General features: G+C 41.4%; 2 protein-coding genes across 11 annotated transcripts in view; both read right to left on the bottom strand.

Annotated features, from left to right (window-relative positions):
• nhsl1b (NHS-like 1b) overlaps window positions 1–10154 on the bottom strand; it is a 112238-nt gene extending 102084 nt beyond the window's left edge. For 4 of the 9 annotated variants that reach the window (XR_005636890.1, XM_039781569.1, XM_039781580.1 and 1 more), the window contains exon 1: window positions 9618–10153. Coding sequence is in view for 6 of the 9 variants with exons in the window: in XM_039781569.1 (XP_039637503.1) it covers window positions 9618–9936 (319 nt within the window). In the remaining 3 variants the exon portion in view is untranslated. Of the gene's footprint in view, window positions 1–9617 lie in introns of all 9 variants that reach the window. The other 5 variants (XR_005636888.1, XR_005636889.1, XM_039781579.1 and 2 more) reach the window with 2 other exon arrangements.
• Window positions 10155–12259: 2105 nt separating this feature from the next.
• acbd3 (acyl-Coenzyme A binding domain containing 3) lies at window positions 12260–21779 on the bottom strand. Of its 2 annotated transcripts, none has more exons than XM_039781585.1 (8): window positions 21466–21779; window positions 19666–19807; window positions 19132–19272; window positions 18775–18933; window positions 17639–17813; window positions 17168–17405; window positions 16247–16531; window positions 12260–14772 (listed from the first exon to the last, which is right to left on the bottom strand). In XM_039781585.1, the coding sequence occupies exons 1-8, from the start codon at window positions 21731–21733 to the stop codon at window positions 14558–14560; spliced, it is 1623 nt and encodes a 540-aa protein (XP_039637519.1). In that variant the 5' UTR covers window positions 21734–21779; the 3' UTR covers window positions 12260–14557. The 2 variants fall into 2 exon arrangements, with proteins under 2 accessions (XP_039637519.1, XP_039637518.1); XM_039781584.1 differs by having other exon boundaries at window positions 16247–16534; window positions 21466–21778.
• Between the last annotated feature and the right edge of the window lie 1767 nt (window positions 21780–23546).

The following is a 23546-nucleotide window of genomic DNA, read 5'->3' as shown; positions in this document are numbered from 1 at the left end:
GGCCAATATTATAAGCAACCAAAGTGGAGAACAATTGGCAGTCATAAGTTGCATAGTCTCGCATTGCCAGACCTTCTTTCACAGCGCTGTGGAGGAAGGTTTGGTTAGTCCACACAGCATCCCGGGATAGGAGAAAAACAGGCTGTGGTTTATTGGCATTTCTTTAAACCAATCACAATCGTCCTGGGCGGCAAAACGCGTCTTAAGCGCCAGACGCAATACCGGTGCCTCTGCAAAAAAGCCTCGGGAAGGAATGTCATTTGGTGGAACGTGCTCGTTCAAAAGTTGTTTTAGTCGTGCAACAGAAAACTCATATTGGACGGATAGTTGTTTATAGTTTATAGTTGTTTATTCAGCTGAGGAAATTGTTGTCTACTGTTGCCAATGTTTACAAGACTAAAAATAGAGCAAACAAATGGCTGTTTCTAAGGAATTATCTGCCAATACAAATATAGCCGAAGCTCTACCCCAACTTCTCATCTTCCCATGACTGATTTTTAAGTGTAAATATTCAGTATGATTCCACATTCAACTGTTGCTCATTGTGTGCGTGGGCGTGGGCGTGGGCGTGTGCGTGCGCGTGTGCGTCTGTGGGTTTGTTAAGTGGCACAAGTGACAGATGTGGCAGAAAATCCCTGTTTATTTTTCCAGTTACGGTCATAAAGTCCGAGTGTATCTGCGCGTGTCTGTGTGTGCAGTGTGTTTCCAGGCCTTGAGTGCAGTAAAGTGCAGATGCGAGATAACAATAGCCTTTATGTTCCCGTAAGATGAGCTCCCACCTGCTGCAGTGTGTCATTATGTATTGTATGGATGTGTGTTTGCCTGTCTGTCTGCCATACACACACATCACCGCTATATTATACAGGATGTATTCAATCCTAACCTTTGCTGCCATCAAAAGTGGTTGTGTAGCTTTTAGAGGACATCCTTTGTTTATTCTGACACCTTATGAAACGTCATCGACTATGAAACAGGTTTACTATAGTGCAGTTATGCTGTTGTTACTATAACTACCCCGTTGCACTCCTGTGACATTTATACCAACAGCAAACTTTTTTTCCCCGCAAGATGTTGCTTTGTGTGAAAAGGGTATAACAATAGTAACTGCCTGCTACAGTAGCTGCCACTGTGTTGTAGGTTCAATGAATAACTGTCATAAAAAGCCTGAACATACAATAACCAGGCTAGAGGAAAAATACTACATCATAACATGAATAAGTTTATAAAAAATAGTTTAATTTGGTGGTGACTTGGCTGATAAAACAACAAATAACTGATAACTGCTGATAAACGGATTACTTTTTTTTTTTTACAAAAAACAAGGCACGAGGCTCAGTGTGACAATGATGCATCACATCCATACAGATACTAACAATTTCTATTGTAAAAACCAAAGAACAAAGCTGCTTGAAACAGCTGGCAAAATAAACGGTTGTGTATCTCAATGATGGTGTGACCTAAATTCCAGTCCATCTCACACTGGCTGTACAGATGCTGCTGTGTGAACATCAGTCAGTGATTTTAACCAGATCATCACTGATTGGTTGACAATCATAAGGCGACATTACTTCACACGAAATGGACCAAATGTATCAGTGCTTATCAGATTTGCACCTTGAAATTAAATATAAGCAATTCCATGTTGTTTCAACAAGTCTGCTCCAAGTAAATGCAATACACTTCTACAGTCAATGTTTACCACCTTGCTGGCTGCCATGATGCATCGTGCATCACTTGAAAGCTCTTTTTGCAGGTAAATCTACACAGTAGTCAATTTACCAAGTTCCACACCAAGAGTAAAGACCTGCGACATGAGTGACAGACAAAGGCACATATTAGATTTTTAATGTTAACCCTAAGCCTTCTATGAAAAATGGGATTTGTTATTGTGTGTGACATACATTACTCATATATACCGTATTGTCTCCCTTTCTCGCACTACACTGCTTTATCGACGAGCAGTTGCAGACTGCAGCTTCCCTACTTAGCCCTCCTGGCTTCACTGTAATTCAGACAATGACATGAAAAACAATAGACACCAACAACATCCCTGCAGTTTCCTTCACCTGTTGAGTGGATCAGATATCTGTAGGCTAGCACATATTATTCCAGACATTAACAACATTTTACTAAGGAAATTGGGCTACTGTGAAGTATGAAAATACATTAATTTAAGAGAAATGTATAAAGCAAGACAAAAACAGATTATAGGAGAGACAAAAAGCAAGAGAAAGATAAAGGGCGAGCTGGGGCCATGTCTTTCTTGTGGTCAGCGTGGCAGTGTGAGGGCAGACATCAAAGGGCAGAGGATGGACAGAGATGAGCGAGGAAAGGTCTGGAAGCCATATGAAACAACAGGAAGAGAGAAAGGGAAAGAAATATAGGACAGGGAGTAAGAGAGACGGGAGAGAGGAAGAGACTTTAAAACAGAGGAAGGAGGGAGTGAAGGCTGAGGTGAAAGGGAGAGTGAGTGACAATGGAATATGCTGAAACATCATGTCACATCTGTGCACAGACTCACATAAACAGTCGAACACACTCAATTCAAGCTGTGAAAATGTTTTGTCAGATGTTGTATGAGAATATACAATCTCCCTAAAGGCGTTTTTTTGGTCATTTTTTATTTGCCTGGTCAAAAATTTGGGAACTCAGGCTCATCTGTTCTCTCAGATTTATCCTAAGCTCTGCGGTCAGTTTAGCTCTTGTTTGGCTCTCAAGGGGAAAAACAATTGAGACCTGAACATCTGGCTATTTTGATAAAACAATAGTTGTGTAAAGTCTGGAACACGACCTTGACTTGAACTCTGTGATTGCACTCTTCAACTGCACCATTCTTCAACATGTACAGTAATAAATCTGTTGTAATGCAGCCAATATAAAATCCATGAGCAAAAACAAATCTGCAAATATTGCAGATTTCTACAGGTTGTACCAAACATAATGTAGAAAATTGATAAATGATTCTAAATTAATTTAGCCCTGTTAAATTTAACAGTTTTGAGAAAAAGTATGTGATTCATGCAAAAAAGGGGTTTTGCTGTTGGTTAAGCCAGAGAGAGAGCAGAAGGGCCCATTCAACTCAACAACTTTCTTAATCCCACAAGGGGCAATGCGACAGCTGCTGTACCAACAGTGTGTTGAAGAAGATACATTAATGACACGCAAAGTGTGTAATTAAATTTTTTTTTAAGTGTGCTTGTGACCATATAAAGGCATCTACAAATGTATAACCATCCAGGAGACGGAGGGGTATCTCTGGATCCTCCAAGCAGAGGTCACCACAGTGGGAGTTAAATCAGTCCTCCCAGGACATGTCTTTTGCAAGTCAGAACTAAACTAAACTAATCATACTACTATGTGCAAAACCAGCCATGAAATAGAGACATTAATTAACCATGAATTAATTATGTGAAAAACAACTGAGTGTCATCATCTAAAGCTGGCAGAAATAATTAATAAAATACACTAGCATATACCACAGAGTGATCTGGTGTTCACTGACTTCCTAGCAGTCGCACAGGCTTAACGCCACTGCTCAACCCAGGGCTTACACACAGTCAGCCCCACACACATACACACACGCCAAATTTAGCCATTTTCTTATTAACTTCACGGTCTCTTACAATCAAGAGCAAATTACTCCCTGACAGATTTAGTTTTATTGAGCCAAGGAACTGTAGGACAGAGCTGCATCGAGAAAGCTGGAGTCAGGACATTACATGTGATGATCAACAAGAATCTTGTGGTAACACTGACAGACTGCTAAAGGAAATGCACATGTGTATAAATACAAAAAGACAAATGCGCAAGAGAGGTTTAGGAACAACATTCATCAGTTATGTCTCCCTCTTTCTCCCTTGCATTTTCACTCCCTACAAGTCCTTTGTGCCCTAGCTAGGGCTTTGTCTACCTCTTGGGCAGTCTGCATAGAGGCGTGAGAGAGGGCGGCTTTATGTATACACACACATACACAGTCCAAGCTAGATGCAGTTCAATGGGAATATCCCTCCATTTCTTGGAATGCTACAGCCCTTTCCCTCTCTCTCTCTCTCTCACTTTTTTCCCCCCTTTCTCTGTCACCCCCATCCCGTTTCTTTTGTTCCTCATGGGTCCAGGTCGACCTCTAGAACCAGGCCAGGCTACCCTCGCTGGAACAAGCCCGGTGGGAACTGACTTGTGGATTCTGGCTGCGTAATGACTGCTCTCTATCCATGAATGGAAGGGACCATGACGGGCCTGAGTGAACAGTGACTAGTAGGGGGAATTGAGGTGGGATAAACAGGGTGTGTGTGTGTGTGTGTGTGTGTGTGTGTGTGTGTGTGTGTGTGTGTGTGTGTGTGTGTGTGTGTGTGTGTCAAACAGGATAAACAGCAATTAGTTATTATTTGTCATGTGATAAGGAACCCAACTTGGATCTCAAGTGGTTAAGTTTCACTGGCGTTATAGTCATTACTGAGTAGCACTGTTTATGCACAAACAGTCATGGCCACCAGTGTGTGGTGCCAGCCTGAGCCAAAATATGTCCATCAACAAACAGGCCAATTATGTATGTGTCACACACACACACACACACACACACACACACACACACACACACACACACACACACACACACACACACAACACACACACACACACACACACACACACACACACACACACACACACACACACACGTCCTTGAGAAGTACTTGAACATAGCAACACACACTAAAGATGATGGCTGCTACAGATGAAAAAAGATTGGGGAAAGACATACATCTATTAATAACTTAGGGATGGGGGGAGGAATATACAGGCAGTTTGCATGTGTGTCTAAAGTAAGATTGACTGTGGACATTAGCAGGTCAGCTGGAAGCATGTGTCAAATCCAGATTTTTTTTGCTTCTGTGTGTGTGTCTGTATGTGTATGTTTATGTGTATGTGTGTATATGGGTGTGTGTGTGTGTGTGTGTGTGTGTGTGTGTGTGTGTGTGTGTGTTTCAGAGCCCCACAGCAGCAGGTAGCTAGTGGGCATCAACATGTATCTGACAGGGATGCCCTAAGTCTCTTCTAACTCCAATTAACCTTCACTAGCTCGACCTACTTTCAACATTAAAATAGCATACTCCCTATTCAACCCCGTGCTATATTTGGCAGATGAAATATAGTGTTTATTATTTAGTTAAAAAGGGACACACTTCAATTAAAAGTCAAAGTTGGGACATGTCAGTGGGTGAGGCTAAGAAGTCCTCCATTAAAAGGCCATTTAAATGGTGCAATTTTGGGCTATCCCAAACAAAAGTTGACAATCGTGAGAGAATTGTGGTGAAATCTTTGGTTGTCAATCAAAAGCGGTCTTAGATCGTATTGTTTGGCAACCAAAAAACGCCTGCATCAAAATCATGACAGTATCGAAAAGAAATCCCTCTGTGTGACTGTTGCTAACTGAAGCACGGCAAGTTTGAAGTACCATCTTCTGGCGAAACACATTTCTGCTGATGTTGGCAAAGATGCTAGTGCTGAGACAGGGTCAACAAGCCGTGCTCTTCAAACAACACTGGCGGAGTGCAGCAGAGGCAAGTTTATTAACAAAACGACAAAAGCAAAGCTAGCTAGTGCAATCGCTAAATGGGTCGCTGCAGACTGCAGGCCCATCGACAGTTCAGGGGGGGGGGGTCCTTCAAGACATCATTCAGATCGCCACAGGCGACCCATCATACAAGCTACCTTCGAGGGGAACTATTGTTACCAGAATACATTGACTGTACAATGTTGAAAAAGCTACGAAAATGAGGCAGTTGGAAGAAGTTTTATTGCACTTACTGGAGACCACTGGGCATCAGTAAGTAGCCATAACTACCTTGGTGTAACAGCACACCTAATCGATGACAACTGGCAGCTGCACTCATTCCCTTTGGGCGTGTTAAAAACAGAAGCATCCGCTAGCCAGTTTCTGGAAGTTGCGAATGAGTGGGACATAACGGGGAGAGGTGTGGCAAAAGCTGAGTGAGATGCTGAAGGATGGAGAACCTGCACCACAGGCTTCTGGAGAAAAAGTGGAGCCAGAGCCACCAAAGAAGAAGATGGCCCTCCTACTGATGGAATCAGAGTCAGAGTCTGATGATGAGGTGCTGTCCACAGATAAACCTCTAGAGAGGTACAAGGCAGACGCCTGTGTCAGCATGGAAACATGTACACTACAGTGGTGGTCGTCACAAGCAGGTGGATATGATAAGCGGTCCCATATTGCAAAAAGGTACTTGGCTACACCTGCCTCAACAGTGCCATGTGAGGGACTGTTCTCTTTGGAAGGCAACATTCTGCAGAAGAAGAGGTCAGCTCTATCATCTGAACAAGCTAGTCTGCCTGAGCAACCAGTTGAAAGAAAGACAAGACTGTATGATTGGTTGACAGGAGAAATGATGCACAGATGCACACTTTTTGAAGTAAATATCTTTAACCAAGAATGAAGAGACTGTTCCCTCTGTCTCTTCGCATACATTATGGCATTCCATTTCTAAAATAGGCCTACTTATGCAAAAAAGCCATTTGTGACTTTGTAGCAGACATTACTTTGTAACAGTTGTTGGTTTCTGCTAAATATGCCTGCAGTTCATATGGATGCCTCAACAAAGCAACAAGATTGTTGAACACTTGTTTAATAAATGTTAATGGTTGATAAGTGATAATACAACTGTTTCTTTAAACCAGTTTGTCATGCATTTATGAATTTCAACACTGCACGTTTACAAGTAAATCCTAGTATTTTATATTTGTGACTAGTCGTGATTAATCACAGCCCACGACTGTGATTAACTTGGCCAAAGCTTGTTCATCGTTTATCTATTTTCGAAACATCAGAGCATTGCCAATGGATGACGTAAATTTGTTTTTTCCTATTGTAGCTTTACAATTCATTCATTCGACATGCCTCGAACATTGATATTGTACAGTCTGGCATAGATTGGGGTACAATACTTTATTAAGATTGATACATACTTTATTGATCCCGCAAGGGGAAATGACATTTCTTTTTTTTTTTTTTCTCTGTTGTAATTACACCACCTTGCACAGTGTGACATGCATTGATTCTGTAAGACTGTTAATCATAAACTACTCAGGATACTGTATTAGTCAGCCATAGCTGAGCTGAACCTTGTTGGCCTGCAGCAGAAACCCAAACCAGCTAAACTAGACTTTATTTAAACTCTTGACTTGGAGAGAATGACCTCCGACCTGCCGCCCTGGACTTCAGCACAACTGGATTAACAGTGGCATGAGACAGTCAAAATACATAAAGAGAGGAAGATCCCATTTTCCATCATGTCCCTGTTTAAGCTGCCAGATGATTACTATGACTGCATCAGGCAGACAAACAGCAAGATGAGACACTACACACCCACACGCTCACTACGCCCTTTCCTCAATGTCAGTCCCCCAGCACATAGGGGCCCCTCTTTTTGCCCCTCACCAGTAACTTGATCTATCTCCGACCTGAGGTTAGAGTAGGAATTCTAACCCACAGTGGTTGAAGACAAAAGGAGTGACCAGTCACAGTTAAATGTTTTCATGCAAACTATAAAATGATATGATTATTATCTAATACATTCCTTTAGGCCTGGTCAAATACTGTAAAGGTGATATGTCATGTGGTCTCATCAAATTTGAGGTTAAAACCTATACTAGACATACAGTACAAAAAGCACTGAGGTGTGTGTAAGAGGAGGCTGCATGCAAAAAAACTATTACATGAACGCTTTGTTTCGGCATTAGATATTAACATTCATTCAAATACTCATTCAAAAAACCTCCACCAGCTGTTCTGTATTATGATACATTCAAATCCTGGAGAAATGCGCTTCAAGGACATTTTTTAAAAGACAGGTGTGTTTGTGTGGAAAAACTTGAGAGTCAATCATACATGCCTTTGTTGTAATGAATCTGAAGCCAGTGCTTCTGTCCACCCAGTGCTGGCCTTGGGGCTATGTGGGAGCTGGCAACTACAGATCGCTAAGTAACACACTACATTCCAGTCTACTCTCTCACACCTTGTCATCAGCTGCTAGCCTCCACCTCCAAAGCTTTAAAAAGGAACTCCTAATCCCACCTAGGACAGCATCAAAACTTCAGGTATAGATAATAGGAACAGTCCAGTCATGCAATAACACAGGGGATTAGTCAAATGTCTCGAAGCTGTCACGTAGCAGGCACCCACTAAACACAGCTTGATGAAGTATCAGCCTCTGTGTGCGTGTGTGTTTGTGCGTGTTCAATCCATTGCTCATCATACATCACATACATACGTCTGGGAACTGTCTGCTCAGCTTGTCATTTCACCTGCAACCAGTTTTTGAATCTGTGTGTGTGTGTGTGTGTGTGTGTGTGTGTGTGTGTGTGTGTGTGTGTGTGTGTGTGTGTGTGTGTGTGTGTGTGTGTGTGTGTGTGTGAAAGAGAGACAGAGATAGAGAGTGTGAGTCACAGTCAGACCAAAGGCTGGGTGAATAGATAGAGTAAAAAGGGGACAAAAACAAGGACTGATTCTGACTCAGAACTTAAATCCTCCTCTGTCACCAATGTTCAGAGGAATTTGGGCTTGTCTTCTCTTTTGAATCCTACTTTGCAACATATTTCAGAGGCTAATTAGATCTACAAAGAAGCCATGCAGGGAGTCAATGGGAAACACAATCCCTTAACTACTATGTTTAATCGACAGAACCACATAACAAACCCATTAAATAGGAAGCAGTGTAATAAAGTAGCAGATATTTACTCACGCAAAGGCCCTACTACAGGTCTGTATCAAAGCTAACTAAATGTCAGGCCTATCTCTCAATCTTTACGGAGCTGGCACGTAACCATAGTGTGAGTTAATATGTAACCACTGTGGGTGAGACTACAGGTAGCTTTGCAAGGGCAGCAAAAACAAATCACAAATTGCAAAAGTAAACACAGGCTGCAGCAAAGGGAATTAATTATCCATTTATCTTTGAGTTGACCAACTTTGTTTTCATGCATAAAACAGGAAGAAGAAGAAATGGGGGAAGAGGGTTGTAAGGCCTTCTGTGATCTCGGTGTCCTTTGAAGACTTGAACACAGATGGTGAGTCCGTTGAGAGGAAATCCATCATTTCTGACGGGATTCAACACCCCCATTAGGCTAACATAAGTCTGAATCATGACACATACAGCCATGTGTCACCAGTCGCTCCTCCCTGGTTCTTTCAATGGACGAAATGTGACAGTCACCTTGGACCTGACGAACCAGCATCTCTTCACACTAATGATTATGTCATTATGACAGAGCAGCAAAAGTCAAAAAAGAAAAACACAACTCCAGATTCAAAGACAGACATCTCAAATGAAAACTTATTTTATATTTTATCTATTTCTCCCTGGAATTAATCAATATCCATCTGTGGAGAGAATTCATGGTACAGAAGTATCATTGTGCCATATAGGCTATATTCATAATATACATATGGGTCCTAACTAGAAGATTATAGTGACTCCTCTGATATATCCACTATATGACTACAGTAACGTACTGCTATCGGGGTCTAGGTATTAAATATATAACGTTAGCCTTGCTCACACTGCACACTAACAGTTACCAAGTCACCAGCACTGCAAACTTACGGATTTTGATTTTCTTGGGATCAAACTTGCGGACTTCACCCTGCAGCCTTTGCAGCCGCCCCTGAATCCTGCAGGATCTTCTGAACACCATCCCTGCCTCCATCTCGATGCCCAGGAAGATGTCGCTGGCATGTCGAGAAAGGTCGGAAAGTTGGTGAATTATGTTGGTCAAAGTATGACAGCCAACCTCATCCAATGACGAGAACAACACGGGTTTTCGCAACTTGCGTTTCCCGGTTTCTTCCCTTGGTATCCAGCCATCCCTCGCCGATAACCTACAAACACGCCGCGGCTCAATGCTCCTCTGATGAAAGGGCATGATTATTTCATACCAATAACTCCAGCGGGACCGAAAACTGTTCGCGCAAAAAACTCACAGCTTTAAAACAAATCCAAAACGCATCGTCCTTTAGCTGCTATTTTTTGCGAGGCAGTATAATCCCTCAGTCCCGCCATATTTTAGTTTTTCAAAGCATGGGACTTTGTGTTGCTGTACACTGGAGACGTTGCCTCCCAAAGTCTATTCAAATTCAACCAGACAGAGTGCAGGCAGGCTGGAGAGAAAAGAAAAAAAACACACAAGGAAAAGTCGGTAAAAGTACAAATAAAAACCCGGAAAATACTACAACCACCTGTAGCAACTGGAACCGGAGCCAGATATACAGAGGAGCCTTTACCTGCCTCTATGCCTCCCTTCGAAGTCAGTACAGCAGTCGGCTGGAAAACCTGGACCGGTTTTCCTCCAAACGGAACCGGTGGGCCTGATGCGACCAACAAACTGAGAAGAAGAAGAAGAAGAAGAAATCACAGTGTGAGGCTAAAGTCACTATTTCATGAATTCTCTATGTCAAATAACCATTCATATTTAATCCTCATTTTATGGCAATTCCTATAATTAGGGGTTATGAAAGATAGGCTATTACCTACCTTTAGTTGCATTCATTCAATTTTATAACATGTAATTGAAGTAACGTAGATTGCCAAATTGAGTACAATTAAAGGCATACCATGTAACTTTTCCCTCTTCGGTCCCCCTACAGGTTGTCTCATTGGAACTACAGCTCGCACGGCTATAGTTCCAGTGAGACAACCTGTAGGGGGACCGAAGCGGCGGGACGCGCGAGCTGTAGTTCCAGCGAGACAACCTTTAGGGAGACCGAAGAGGGAAAAGTTACATACAGTAGTATGCCTTTAAGGTTGGAGCAAGTTAATGGTTATTATAGGTCTTTCCACATGATATAACCTAATAACTTCAGAGTAACGTTAGGCCTAGCTACACTACACAAATGCTGACTGATCCCAGAAAACCTGCTAAATATAACTTTTTTTAAAGATAGTTATCCTTTGGAGTGTTTATAACCTTAGCTAGCTAATCAAATGGAGAAATAATGACGTTAAAATTAAATTACCTGTTATTGGTGTAATGAAGAGACACTATTTTGTTCAAAATCAACGTAAGCTAACCTAGCGTTAGCAAAAGTTACAGTGTAGTTTGAGTTATTAGTGCTATGACGTTAGTTAGTTAGCTAGCTAGCTAGCTAGGTTGAGAGCTCTAACGTATATGTAACGTTACAGCTAACAGTGTGGAGTGTGGGCATTAGTGTTATCTGGTGAGTGACTCTTGAATTGATATTTTTGCGTAGTATTTTAGTATTGAATGATCCACGAAACAGCCACATTTACAAATTAGGCTAGCAAAAACAAATGCATTATGTTAGCGCGTTCATTTCAAACGAAGGATATGTTAGCTCATACCTTTTAAAATAACCCTGGACAACACATACTCTAAACACTTGTGTCTGATTGATATCTGTGTGTGTGTGTGTCTCATGTTTATCCAGGCGCTGTGTGCAGTCCACCGCCTGGCATTCCCACCATCGGTCTTTAAATTCCAAAGAGCAAACTCTCAATAGCATACCTTTTACCCAGCTCAGCTTTAAACCTGTAAACTCGTGGCCATGGATTATTTTGAAAGTCTGGCTAACAATGTCCAGTTGGTAAAATGTATCTTTAGTATTTATTGTGCTACCGGTGTCTTTAGGTGAACACAACTTCAACGGTGCCTCTATATGTGACATTAAATCAAAGGCTAAAAGTCAATGTTTTCTCGTTACTCAACAAACTGTGAATCTTCTAATTATTCTCCTGCTGATATGTACACTGTGGCAACAGTTTAACATTACTCAATATAAAGAGTGTACAATGCTAATAAAGCTGTCTTCTGAACATATTGAAGGCCAGGGAGATTGTCCCGTTATCCTGTTAAACATGAGTAACATCCGCATTTCTCCTTCCCTCAGCACAAAATGTGTTTAACAAGAGAGCAGCAGGAGGATGACACATTCACCACCAGCGGAAAAAGGAACTAGCCAATACTGTTCTTTTGTTTCAAGGCCATTTTCAGTGTCCTCACATTCCTAACATTGTCTCATTCGGTTTAAATGTAATCTTCTTAAACTGAAAGTGGTCTCCCACTTAGTAGCTGGTTGACAATTATTGATTACAGATGTTTTTTTATTCCCAGCTATGACATAACAAAATATCTGCTGGGAGCTAGGCAGTGAATGGATGAAAGGTTTGAATGTATTAAGGCATCATCATAGAAAATTTAAATTATGAAAGTAGAAAAATAAACTTCCCAATTCTAGAGAGGAACATAAGTTTAATCAGGATTAAATATATGCCCAAAAAAAGATCTTGCAACTCATAAGAGATCCAAACAAGTCAAAACAATACAAAAAGATGAGCTTTTCTGTCTGTCATGTCAATAGAGTCTTACAGTTGTATACTTCCTACAATTTGTTTTGGATCATTGGGGGTAAAGTGTATACATATCTCATTCACCATATTTTACAGTGCATTGATTCTCAAAACCATAGCCTTCTTCCACATTTAAAAACCCATACATAAACTCATTTATAGAATTATTTACACACAAGGCTTAAACAAGTCAACTCAAACCATTTGGTGAGCAATAAGAAACTTAAGACATCACACATCAGAACATACGGGAACTTTCTTAAACTTCATGGCTTGGTTAAGCCATAGTGACATTTTGTTACACAAATCACTGTATGGATAGAAGGCAGGAGTGGCCTCTTATTAAATAATATGATAAACTAACCATCAGCAAGGACATTGGGCATATTACTCAACTTGCAAGTTATTCTGCCTGTGTCTTTAAAGTTTGGTTGCATACACACACAAAAATGTACAAATACAGATCAACAAGTGATAGTGAAACCAAATGTCTCTGAAGCTTACTGAACACATTGCACACGCTGCTTATAATGCACCTATGTGGTAGGTACACAAAGCATGCATATGTAATGTTAAACTAGACATAATAAATCTAAAGTATGGAAACAAATGAACTTAAATTTAATAAACTTAGATGTCACAACTGAGTTAGTAAGCAACCACATCACCAAAGACACAAAAATAAATCATCTCAGTTTATTCACGACACCTTATTTGAGATGACAATTTGATTTAATTCATACCTGGAAGAAAAACAACAGCAACACTGTATTTTGTGTAATGTTTTTTGATTTCTGAGTGCTGCAGAGATGTAACAGTGTGTTATGACCTCCAAAACATGGAATTTATATTGTGTATGTCAAAAGTGAGTACAGCATCTCCAAACACACAGAATGATAAACACACCCCAGGTAATATTAATATAACATCTGTCGTAATACCAGCTCCTTTTTTTTCTTGATTCTATCATGAAGAATTGATAAGCAAAGGACAGTGGATGATTTAATGTAATCAGTCATGTGGAAATAGACACATCAATAAAATATTTGTTCGAGAAAGGGAGAACAAATATTTATTTAGTAATGTTTTTAAACTTCTTGCTGTGTATCACACAGAGATGCTTGAGTTTATAAAGCCAGAGGGCCTACTTTTTCACGTGCGTGTTATGTTATACTTACTCCTTTAGCATTCATGACTATTTCGAGTTCACTCTAAACCATGGAATGACTTGCCAGTTCTTCATATTGTTTGCCAGCCCAGTAGACTCCATTTAAAAAAAAAAGAAAATAAAAAAAAAAGAAAAACTACTCATGGTGCACTGTGTCAATCAGATTTGTATAAAGAAATAAAGGTGAAAGTCAGGCTGGTTTTGTGTGGGAAATAAGCCAAAAAAAGAGCACTGCTTTCACCAAACATCCTCTCAGATCTTCATATGTACATGGTGGCTGGGGAAGAGAATAACAGACTGCTGTTTAACAAAAAAAAAAAAAAAAAAAAAGATGATTAATGGTACAATGGTGTTTTTAATGTGTGTGAGAGACTTGGCAAAGACTAGAAGCTCTTTGTGGAACAGAGGCATAGTGTTATGAAGTACATTTGCAATATAATTAGATTTTCAACATTGTCTGTGTTCTTGTGGGATTAACAACTACTGTTACCACCAAACAGGAAACGTTGGCTCACAGAGTGCTGGACTTGCCGGGTTTCCGGTTATGGTTATGAAAGCGTCACTCAGGGCAGAAGCAGCCACAAGGCCACGTTGGACAGCGTTGGGCTGGGGTGGTTACAGAAGAGGAGCCCGGGGTGAAAAGTGGTCAAATACAATATGAGAGCAAAGTCCTACAGCTTGGTCTATGGGAGCACAGCGAGGACAGGTGGTGAATATACAACAGGAATACACACTCCTCTTCCAGGGGCTCGATGACAGGCTCAAGCATGGGTGTATCTTGGGACACGCATACACATACAGTACATACATACATACATACATACATACATACATATTAGTCCAATCTCCAAACTAGGGCTCCAGATGTGTCTCTTTGTCACCCTCTGGTGGTTTTGTCCAGATCTGGTATCACTATCTCTTTCACACACACAGGCTGCAATCGCACAAATCTCCACCTACACACACACATAGGAACATACACTCCTTGGCTCCCCTGTGTCTGTATTCAGGCTTATCTGGTGTAGTAGACTCTGTAATAAACACTCTTGGAGCGCCAGAGTGAATAGGAGTTGTCAAACTTGAGCAGGTAGACGCCGCGGCCGGGGTACTGGTGGCTGCCGGCGTACACCTCCTCATGACAGTCCCGCCGGTACACCGGCACAATCTCATCCACCTGAGGCTTCCCTGCCTCCTTCTTCGCCTTCTCCTCCTCACTGGGAGGATCACCTGAGGACACAACAACAATTTATCAAGTTGCGATAGAAAGCAGGAGTGATTCACCAATGAGTCTCATCTTTAACACACACACACACACACACACACACACACACACACACACACACACACACACACACACACACACACACACACACACACACACACACACACACACACACACACACACACACACACACACACACACACACACACACACACACACACACACGTCCTTGAGAAGTACTTGAACATAGCAACACACACTAAAGATGATGGCTGCTACAGATGAAAAAAGATTGGGGAAAGACAAAGCTAATTTGTGCTGTTACTTTAACTAACAAAAACATACCAATTCCACTGTACAATATTGCCTTTTATCTTAACATATATTGCCACAATTCATTTCTATACACACCACTGCACTGGTTTTCACCAAAGAACACAAGCAGGACTTCCTCTACCCTCGGGAAAACTATCAGATGTTTAACTATGGCGTAGGCAAGTTCTGCACTTGAGATAAGAATATAATATTATCTGAAAAAAATAGTTATTCATCTCTCAATTGGCCGATGAGTTGACAGAAATAAATTGATAAAACAGACATTCCTATTCAAAGCAGCTACTTCTGTGGCAGATGGAGCTAAATAACCACCATGACTTTACATGTCATTAAATAAGAGTATGTTGTATATATTATCCAAAGCAAATGGCCCTGAAGATCAAAGGGGCAATTATGACCCAACTGTACCATTTTACAACATGACATCATGACTTCGCGTAAACATACACGCCACTTTCCTAAAGCCAAGTGGCGTGTTCTGGACACATTTCGAGCTATCGGTGTGTATGTCTACGCTGTATACAGCGAACGGCAGTCTGCTACGTCACACAGTAAACATAAACGGCACTTTCTAAAGCCACGTGGCGTTTTATCGCGAGGCTACGGTTTGGTTTAGGAAACGACACACACTGGTTGGGTTTAGGAAAACAACAAATGTGTAACGGAAACGTCACACACGGGACGCGATCCCCGCTCTCCTGGGTGAAAGTCCTGTTTTACCCATCCTCCACCCCGACCAACCTCCCTACACAGATTTTCGCCCTTTCATACTACTCGCTACGGCGTCAATTCACACGCAATCCCAAGGTAATGTAAGTCAACGGAGGCCAAACGGCGTTGATAAACACGCTGAAAAGCGAGTATGCGTATTGATAACACCCCAATACTGGCATAAGAATTGTCGTGTCATGCATACGCCACTTCATGAGATCAGTCTGCATTTTATATCCAAAAGGGAAACTGGGAAACTAAGGGAACAGCAAAGTTCCATTTCCAATTCTTGGAAAAATATTTTTTATTTACATAATTATAAACACATAATAGGAGAGCCCACAACCACACACATCATGGCAAGTAAAGTTGTTTTACTACTTTCAGAAACACTACAGGCTTATTCACACAGACTTCCCACCCACACCTCACCTTCCTCTTCCTCGTCCTCATCACTGGACTCAGACACGTGCACGCTGACCGAAGCAGAGGCAGCGTCCGTCCATTCGAAGAAGACCCCGAAGCCGATGTCATAATAGTCCGTGGCAAACTCCCAGAACAGGTAAGAGCCCTCCTCGTGGGTGGGCACACGCACTGTCACCACCTCGCCACGCCCCACTGTGATCACACTATCTGCGTCCTGCCGGATTTTCTCCTTGAAGTCCTTGATCTGTGGCCGTGTCCACATGGAGGGAGCAGCTATGACTGGTGGAGAGTCTGCTGTGATCGAAGCACAAGAGACTTGTCACAATCCTTTATATATGTATATATAGTTTTAATTTCAGTGATTTCTTACCAGCATACACAGGCTGAATGCCAAACCAGCTCAACTAACAGGCCACCTGTTTATGCGTGTGCATGTGTGTGTGTCAGAGAGAAAGAGAAAGCACGTGTAGGCTACATATGACCAATGTCAAAGAGTTGCATAGTAGGCCATCCATCCATCCATCCATCTTTCCTCAAAACATTGTTTTGGCAGTGAGCAGCCAGCCACAGTGGTTGATTTAGCCCAGGACATATTGGTTTTGGAATCAGACCAAGGCCTTGTTCATTACTGGTGGGAGTTGTTACTCTTCTGTAAGCAGAATGTGTGGTTGGAGGATACCTAAACCAGCAGATTATCATGTTTCACTTGTTCCAGCTCTTCTCCTCCCTGCCCTCCAGGTCACATTAACAAGGACACATCAGATAATAAGCAGGTTTCAAGTTTGGTATAAAGCTTGGTTTGTTTGAAGAGAGCCCTCTGCCCTGTAGCCAAAAGCTACACAATAAGGAAAATGTAGATTATTTCTGCATGAAGTCAACTCCAGTGGTTTATGGTTTTTAAATGAGAAACATTTACGGCCCACCAACCTAATAAAGGCCCGTTCTCTGAGACCTCCTCTGCCGGCTCAGGCTCTGGCTCCCGGTCCATGCTCTCCGAGTACGAGTCCGACTGGCCTCCGTTGACTGTAGGGGTTTCCTCGCCAGCAGGTGGTAAAGCTGCACACAACGGTCCTGCTGCTGGGGCAGGGATGGGTTCGCCACTATTGAAGCCGCTAGATTCAAGGGTACCCTGCACCATCGAATCAGCCTGCTTCTGTAAGGCCGCCTGGGACCAAAGGAATACAACACTGAGTCAAGACATTCAAATTCAAATTAGGGGCGTGAACCAAGAATGTTATGTTTGATTTAGTATTTTGACTTAGTTCTTTTACAGACATTTAGACATTGGCCCATGACTATTTATCAATTTACTGTCCATCTTTAAAAGAACATGTACCAATACCGAAGCTTCCAATTAATCAATGAAAGGCCATCCTTCAGTCAGTGATTATGTAGTACCTGTTGCTGTGCCAGCTGGACCTGGTAGAGCTGCTGCATGTACTGCTGGTAGTGCTGCTCCTGGAGCTGACGGATGAGGCCCAGCTGTTGCTCGGGGCTGTTGGGGTACTGCTGAGCAGCATACTGTTGGAACTGCACTGCTGTCTGCGCATTCAATGCCGCCATTATCTGTTGTCTGGGAAATAAAACACGGAGGCAGAGTTGGTGAGGAAGGAAATACAGGAAATGGAGAGGAGACACTGGTGGGACAGTGGAAAGTTGGAGAGTTTTAACATATAAACAAGAGTGATAGTGAGTAAAGAGCTTGTCCTCTGTTGAACCGGTTTCAGCCGATCACTGACCCTGCCAAAGTGCCCGGACTGACAATGAATCTGTCACAGCTCCAGAACTAAAAAGCACAACACCCCTGTAAGGCCCGGGACACATTAACCAGATTATCGGCCGTGGGACAGTCTGGCGAGGTCAGTGACTCAAATCTGTTCAGTGTGTCCCGTGCCGTCGTCCGTCTGGGGGGCTGTCGGCGTTCATTTTGGCCGACCTGACGTGTTCGGTCGGCGGCAGGGAAATCGGGACTCACCCGGAAATGACGAGCGCAATGAGGTGACTGCAGTCTCTCAAAATCTGATGAAAATCTTTTAAACCGGACCTTTGTTGAGCTGAAATGAAGACAGATTCAGCAACTGCACGGCCTATTTCTCGCTTAAAATGTTTTCAGAAACACGTTTCAGTGAACTATTTTAGTACAATATGAGATCGTATTCTGAACGGCCGCCATGACAGTCTGGCTCTCAATATCCGGAGAAAACAAACCCATGTGACGCGTTCGTCCAATCAGCTGCCGGTTTTCATTTCTTGGGCAACATTACAGATTAACGCCGCCTGCTGTTATAGAGATGTATTACGTCTCGTCCCCTCTCGTCTTTTTGGTCTGTTCTGTGGCAGTTTTTTGGACCTCGGGGACGCGACTGATCATATCGACGGGGTTTTCTGTCAACGGTCGCCCGTCGGCTGTATGTGTCCCGGCCCTAAGATATCAAGGTCAGGGAAGTGCCATGACCACGTACAAGTCATGCTGAAGTCACATTGAATGTATTGCAAGCACATCAATGCAAACACACAGTGATGTAAACACATACTTCTGCTGCTCAATCCGTAGCCTTTCCTCCTCTGCCTGTCTCCTTTCCTCTTCCTCTCTCCTCAGCCTTTCCTCCTCCTCAAGCCTTCGTCTCTCCTCCTCCTGCCTTTGTCGCTCCCTCTCCTCCTCCTCCAGTCGCTGTCGCTCCTCTTCTTCTTTCCTGGGAAAGACCAAAGTAATGTAGTTTATTAGAAATTGTGCAAACTGTCAAATTCACACACAAAAAAAAAAAAAAAATACACTCTGTCCTTAAATGTACACTATTTCCCCTGCTGCTTCACAGTTTGTCTGGCTGTATATAGGAGTCTTTATTTAGACACTGTAGCAATGGGATGTCCCTCAAGGGAACTGAACTTACCTTTTCCTCTCCTGCTCCTCCCTTTCGATCTTGTGTGAGGTGACGTAGGGAGCGAAGAGGTTACAGCACTTGTTCAGCAGCTTGACAAACTCCACCATGGCCTCCTCCTTCTCCAGGTTACCCAGGGAGGCCCACTCTTTTCTGCACACAGAGCGAGAAAGAAGGTGACATGATTGTTTTACAATAAAAAACAAAAAAACAAGGGACATTTAGAAATGGCAGCATTTGTAACAACCATTGTTTCTTTAGAACATAAGGAAAACTTAATTGCTACAACTATATCTCATAATGTAATGCAAACATGAAATTTGTGCAATTAGTGAACCCTCAATAGATTTGAAATACGTAAGTGTGTGTCAGTGAAGCAGGTTGTCTTACATTAAAAGGTTTTCATAAATTTTTAATACATAAACGGAATGACAAGCACACCACATGTTTAATCGACTAGATTTACACACTAAATTGCTGGAATATATACCAGATTTGAAAAGTCACACCCGCTGGCACACGCATAGAGAGGTCTGCTGGGGTTACCTGCGGTCATTGCCGAGGACATCAAAGAAGCCGACCTCTGGTGAAGCATCAGGATTATAAGGGCCCAGTAACACCTGTTTGTGCAGAGCCACCAGTCGGAGCTTCTCCTCATACGTTGGGTGGAAGGCCTTTCCATCTTTATCTGAGAGCAGCGATGTGGAAGCAACGAGTTTGCATTTATTTGTTTTTTATATGTCCATCAGTGAAAAGTGCTTGTGAATACTACAATACACATTTGTGTCTTAGTTTAATATGAAGTAGCAACAATAGAAGTATAAGTGTGTATGAATGTGTATGAATATTTATATATATATATATATATATATATATATATATATATATATATATATATATATATATATATATATATATATATATCACATCACAATATTAAAATATCCAAAATCTAAGACAATATCTAGTCTCATATCACGAGATCGATATAATATTGATATATTGCCCAGCCCTATCCTCACGGTAAAATGACTTCAATCACAGTGAAAGTATGTAACTAGGGGTGAGGCAAGGATCATATTTATGTATACAAGTGAAGTTACACAACTAGACCTAACCCTAAGTGACTAAAAATACATGACTAAATATTCAAAGCACAGATTACTATTGCACCAAACCTGTTTGTACAGTCATCACAACTGATATAATTAAAACAGTACAAACGTGCTCAGGATGTTTGCAAAGTAACAATTTACTACACCTTGTGGTACAGGCAAGGTGAGCCACGGAGGGCAGGATAGTATATTTATACATTTGTTTTATATTTATAAATTTCTTCTAAGGCTGACAAGTTAGATCTAAAAGGCTGATACACTTTGGATACACTGTACTGTTTTGACTTGCTTATTCTTGACAAATATTACTTAATGAACTCAAATAAGGCTTTGATCTTGAAACTAACAATGGATGTTTAGTTGCCTGGTTACACACTGCAATACAATATTCCTTGAGCGTAAAGTATGCAATATTTAAGATATGACACTGATGTTAATTGTGTCTAAACAGTGACTGTCCAGGTAAAATAGCTTTCCATCTTTGTATACATGGAAAACACAAATACAAGTAATCGCGTTGCACGTTGTATTGGATTTCCTGTTGGAGTAGCAGCAGGGAGTTCTATATGGATATGAGGAAGCAGTTAAGCTGTAAAACAGACCAGTGGTCATTACATCCATTAAGTGCCGGAAAAGTGGTTTCAAGCAGCTCTGCGAACTGGTTTTAAAGACGTCGAGCTGAGACTATGGGTCGGTTGTATCCACAGGACTAACCAACTCCATCAGCACAGCAGAACCCTGTCTTAATTCATTAGATGCAGATTTGTGTAAGCAACTGTTATGCTGGCTCCCTTCAGCCGTATCAATGACAGGGCAGGGCGTGTTTAAAGCTCCCAAACAACTCACTATGAGCCACCATTCAGTTAAGATGGATAGCTTCTTACATTACAACTCTTTGCGTCATTAGCTGATGGAGCAGTCGCATGACAAGCCAGGTTATTCTTCCCAAATGCAAATAAAAAGTTAACAGCCGGATGGAAATGTTTTAGGCCACTGAACTCGGAAGTGCCGAGCTTATTGTATCTGTTAGCAGGTGTGGCTACTCATTAGCTATGTAGCTAGCTAATGTAAAACGTTGCAGCTGACAGCAGCAGCCCCGGTGGTGACAGCTAACGTTAGCATTCGGCTAACCTCAGCCAGCCAGCGGTTCTCCTCGCAATTTAACGGTCGGTTCGATCATTAACTGCTTCTATACGGTTCAAGCGGTGAGAGAATAACAAGCGTGAAATACCTTTGAAAAATTTAAGGCCCATTCCGTACAGCTCCAGCAAAGGAAAGCCCCATTTTCTCTCTATCGCAGATTTGTCTGTCTCTCCATCTTCGCCTCCCGCGACACCCGGCGTATCGGTCTCGGGTTCCGCGGGTTTAGGGTCAGGATCTTCGACGTGGATCTGCTCGCCCTCCGGGTCAGGACTGAGGGTGAGGCCATCGATAGAAACTTCGAGCCGGCTGGAAGTAGCACTGTCGAGGTCGCCGCTCTGAACCTCTGTCGCCATCATGTACACTGTCAGCTGAAGCGGCCACGTACCTACTTCCGTTTAGACTTAGCGGAAGTTCCGGGAGATTTTTTTTCTTCCTTAGATGTAAATAATGACGACGCTTTAACCGGAGAAATATTACGGATTCGTTTAAATGAATGTTAAATTGTTTACAGTAATCGTATTTGTAATTCACTTTATTTTACCCAGGAAATGACACAACAAAGTGGCCATTTTCTGTTGTGAATTGTATTACTTTATGTAAAGTAATAGTAAAAAGCAATAACTAGCCTACTCACTTTAGTATGGTTGTAACTGTTGATTAAACGTGAATACCCCTGGCAATAGTCATTCATACACACATACATAGCTATGTCTTCAAATTTGGCGTCGTAAGGTATTTTTTACTGCTCAATAATGTGCATTTCTAAGAAATAGAGATGCTGAAGAAGCCAGTTACTTTAATGTTTAACATGTTTTCTTTTTTATATATCAATCAATTCTGACCCCACTCACAAGCGTCTTGTTACAGGCCATGTGACATTTATTTTATTTATTTTTATTTCACTGTCTTTTAAATGAGCGTATGCTTATTTGTCTACCAGGAAAAATTGAAAAAACATAGAATACATGACAAAACTACATAAAACATTATAAAATACATGTGAAATATAGTTTTAAGACATTTGTCTGGATTATATGGATATGATATTATATTCTATACATTTTTATTTACACAAATTAGTGTAGTCAATTTGTTTGAAAAGTTATTTGTGCTTTAAAACTTATCTTAGCTATAATTTAGTGGAATGGGTGGGAATGGAAGAATTTGTTTTGTTTTTTGTTTTTTTCCTTTCTTTTGTAAATATTAATCATAGCATGACTCGATTTTTAAGACGGATAACTGTATAAATATTTGAGTTTAAATTTGATAGCTAGCAGTCCTGTTTTATAAATACCAAAAAAATAAGGCTCCATTAAATTAGATTATTAAAGCAGAAAAACAGAATTGTCAGTGCTCTCTAGTGGACAAACTAAGAAATAGAGACACTGTTCCAGAATGACCTCAGACATATCTTTGGAATTTACCGACATGTCTTGTTAAACCAATGGCAATTTATCTGCAATAAGCTAACAGCGATTATTGATGTATCAGATGGATGATTTATCGCACCAGCTAATATGAATTTATTTACTTTATTGAAGTAACGTTCACACTTCTGTGCTTATAAGATGTGTACACACACAACAATCATCACACTCAACTACTGTTTGTGATAATATTAATGGCCATTTACACTGAGCCCACATTTCTGAAACTAGGCTATATATGTATACTAAAATGTCCCTCAAATACACAAAGACTGAACTCATAACAAAGGCCCATAAAACAGCTGACATTTTAACATATACCTGCAAACTTGTGAGGATAATTTACCTGTCTGTCTGCAGGTCAAATGTATAGTGGTCACAGGTCAAACTGTGGATTAAACAGTGGTCAGACATTAAAGGTGTGAACATGCTTTTGTTTGTGTCTGCAGAGTCAGCTGCCAACTGGAAATGGCCAGTAGGTATTCCAAAGTTTTTTTTACTGTTTGATGTTTGAAAGTGCAGTCTGTTAACTACAATACTGCATCCCAGCATGGATCAACGTAGAACTGCATTCTTTTAATCTAAATTAAAAGCCAATGTCCTATCATGGGCTGCCAAGCTAGAAATGATGACTAACTATTTACAATAAAAGCAAAACAATGCTGAATTCATATTTTTTATTGGCCATGGCTGAAGAGCTCTGTGGCCACAGATGAATGTACTAGGCATTTACTGTTCATTC

The sequence above is a fragment of the Perca fluviatilis genome, chromosome 18, assembly GCF_010015445.1.
Source record: "Perca fluviatilis chromosome 18, GENO_Pfluv_1.0, whole genome shotgun sequence".
NCBI lineage: Eukaryota > Metazoa > Chordata > Actinopteri > Perciformes > Percidae > Perca > Perca fluviatilis.
This window is presented reverse-complemented; position numbering and strand designations above follow the sequence as displayed.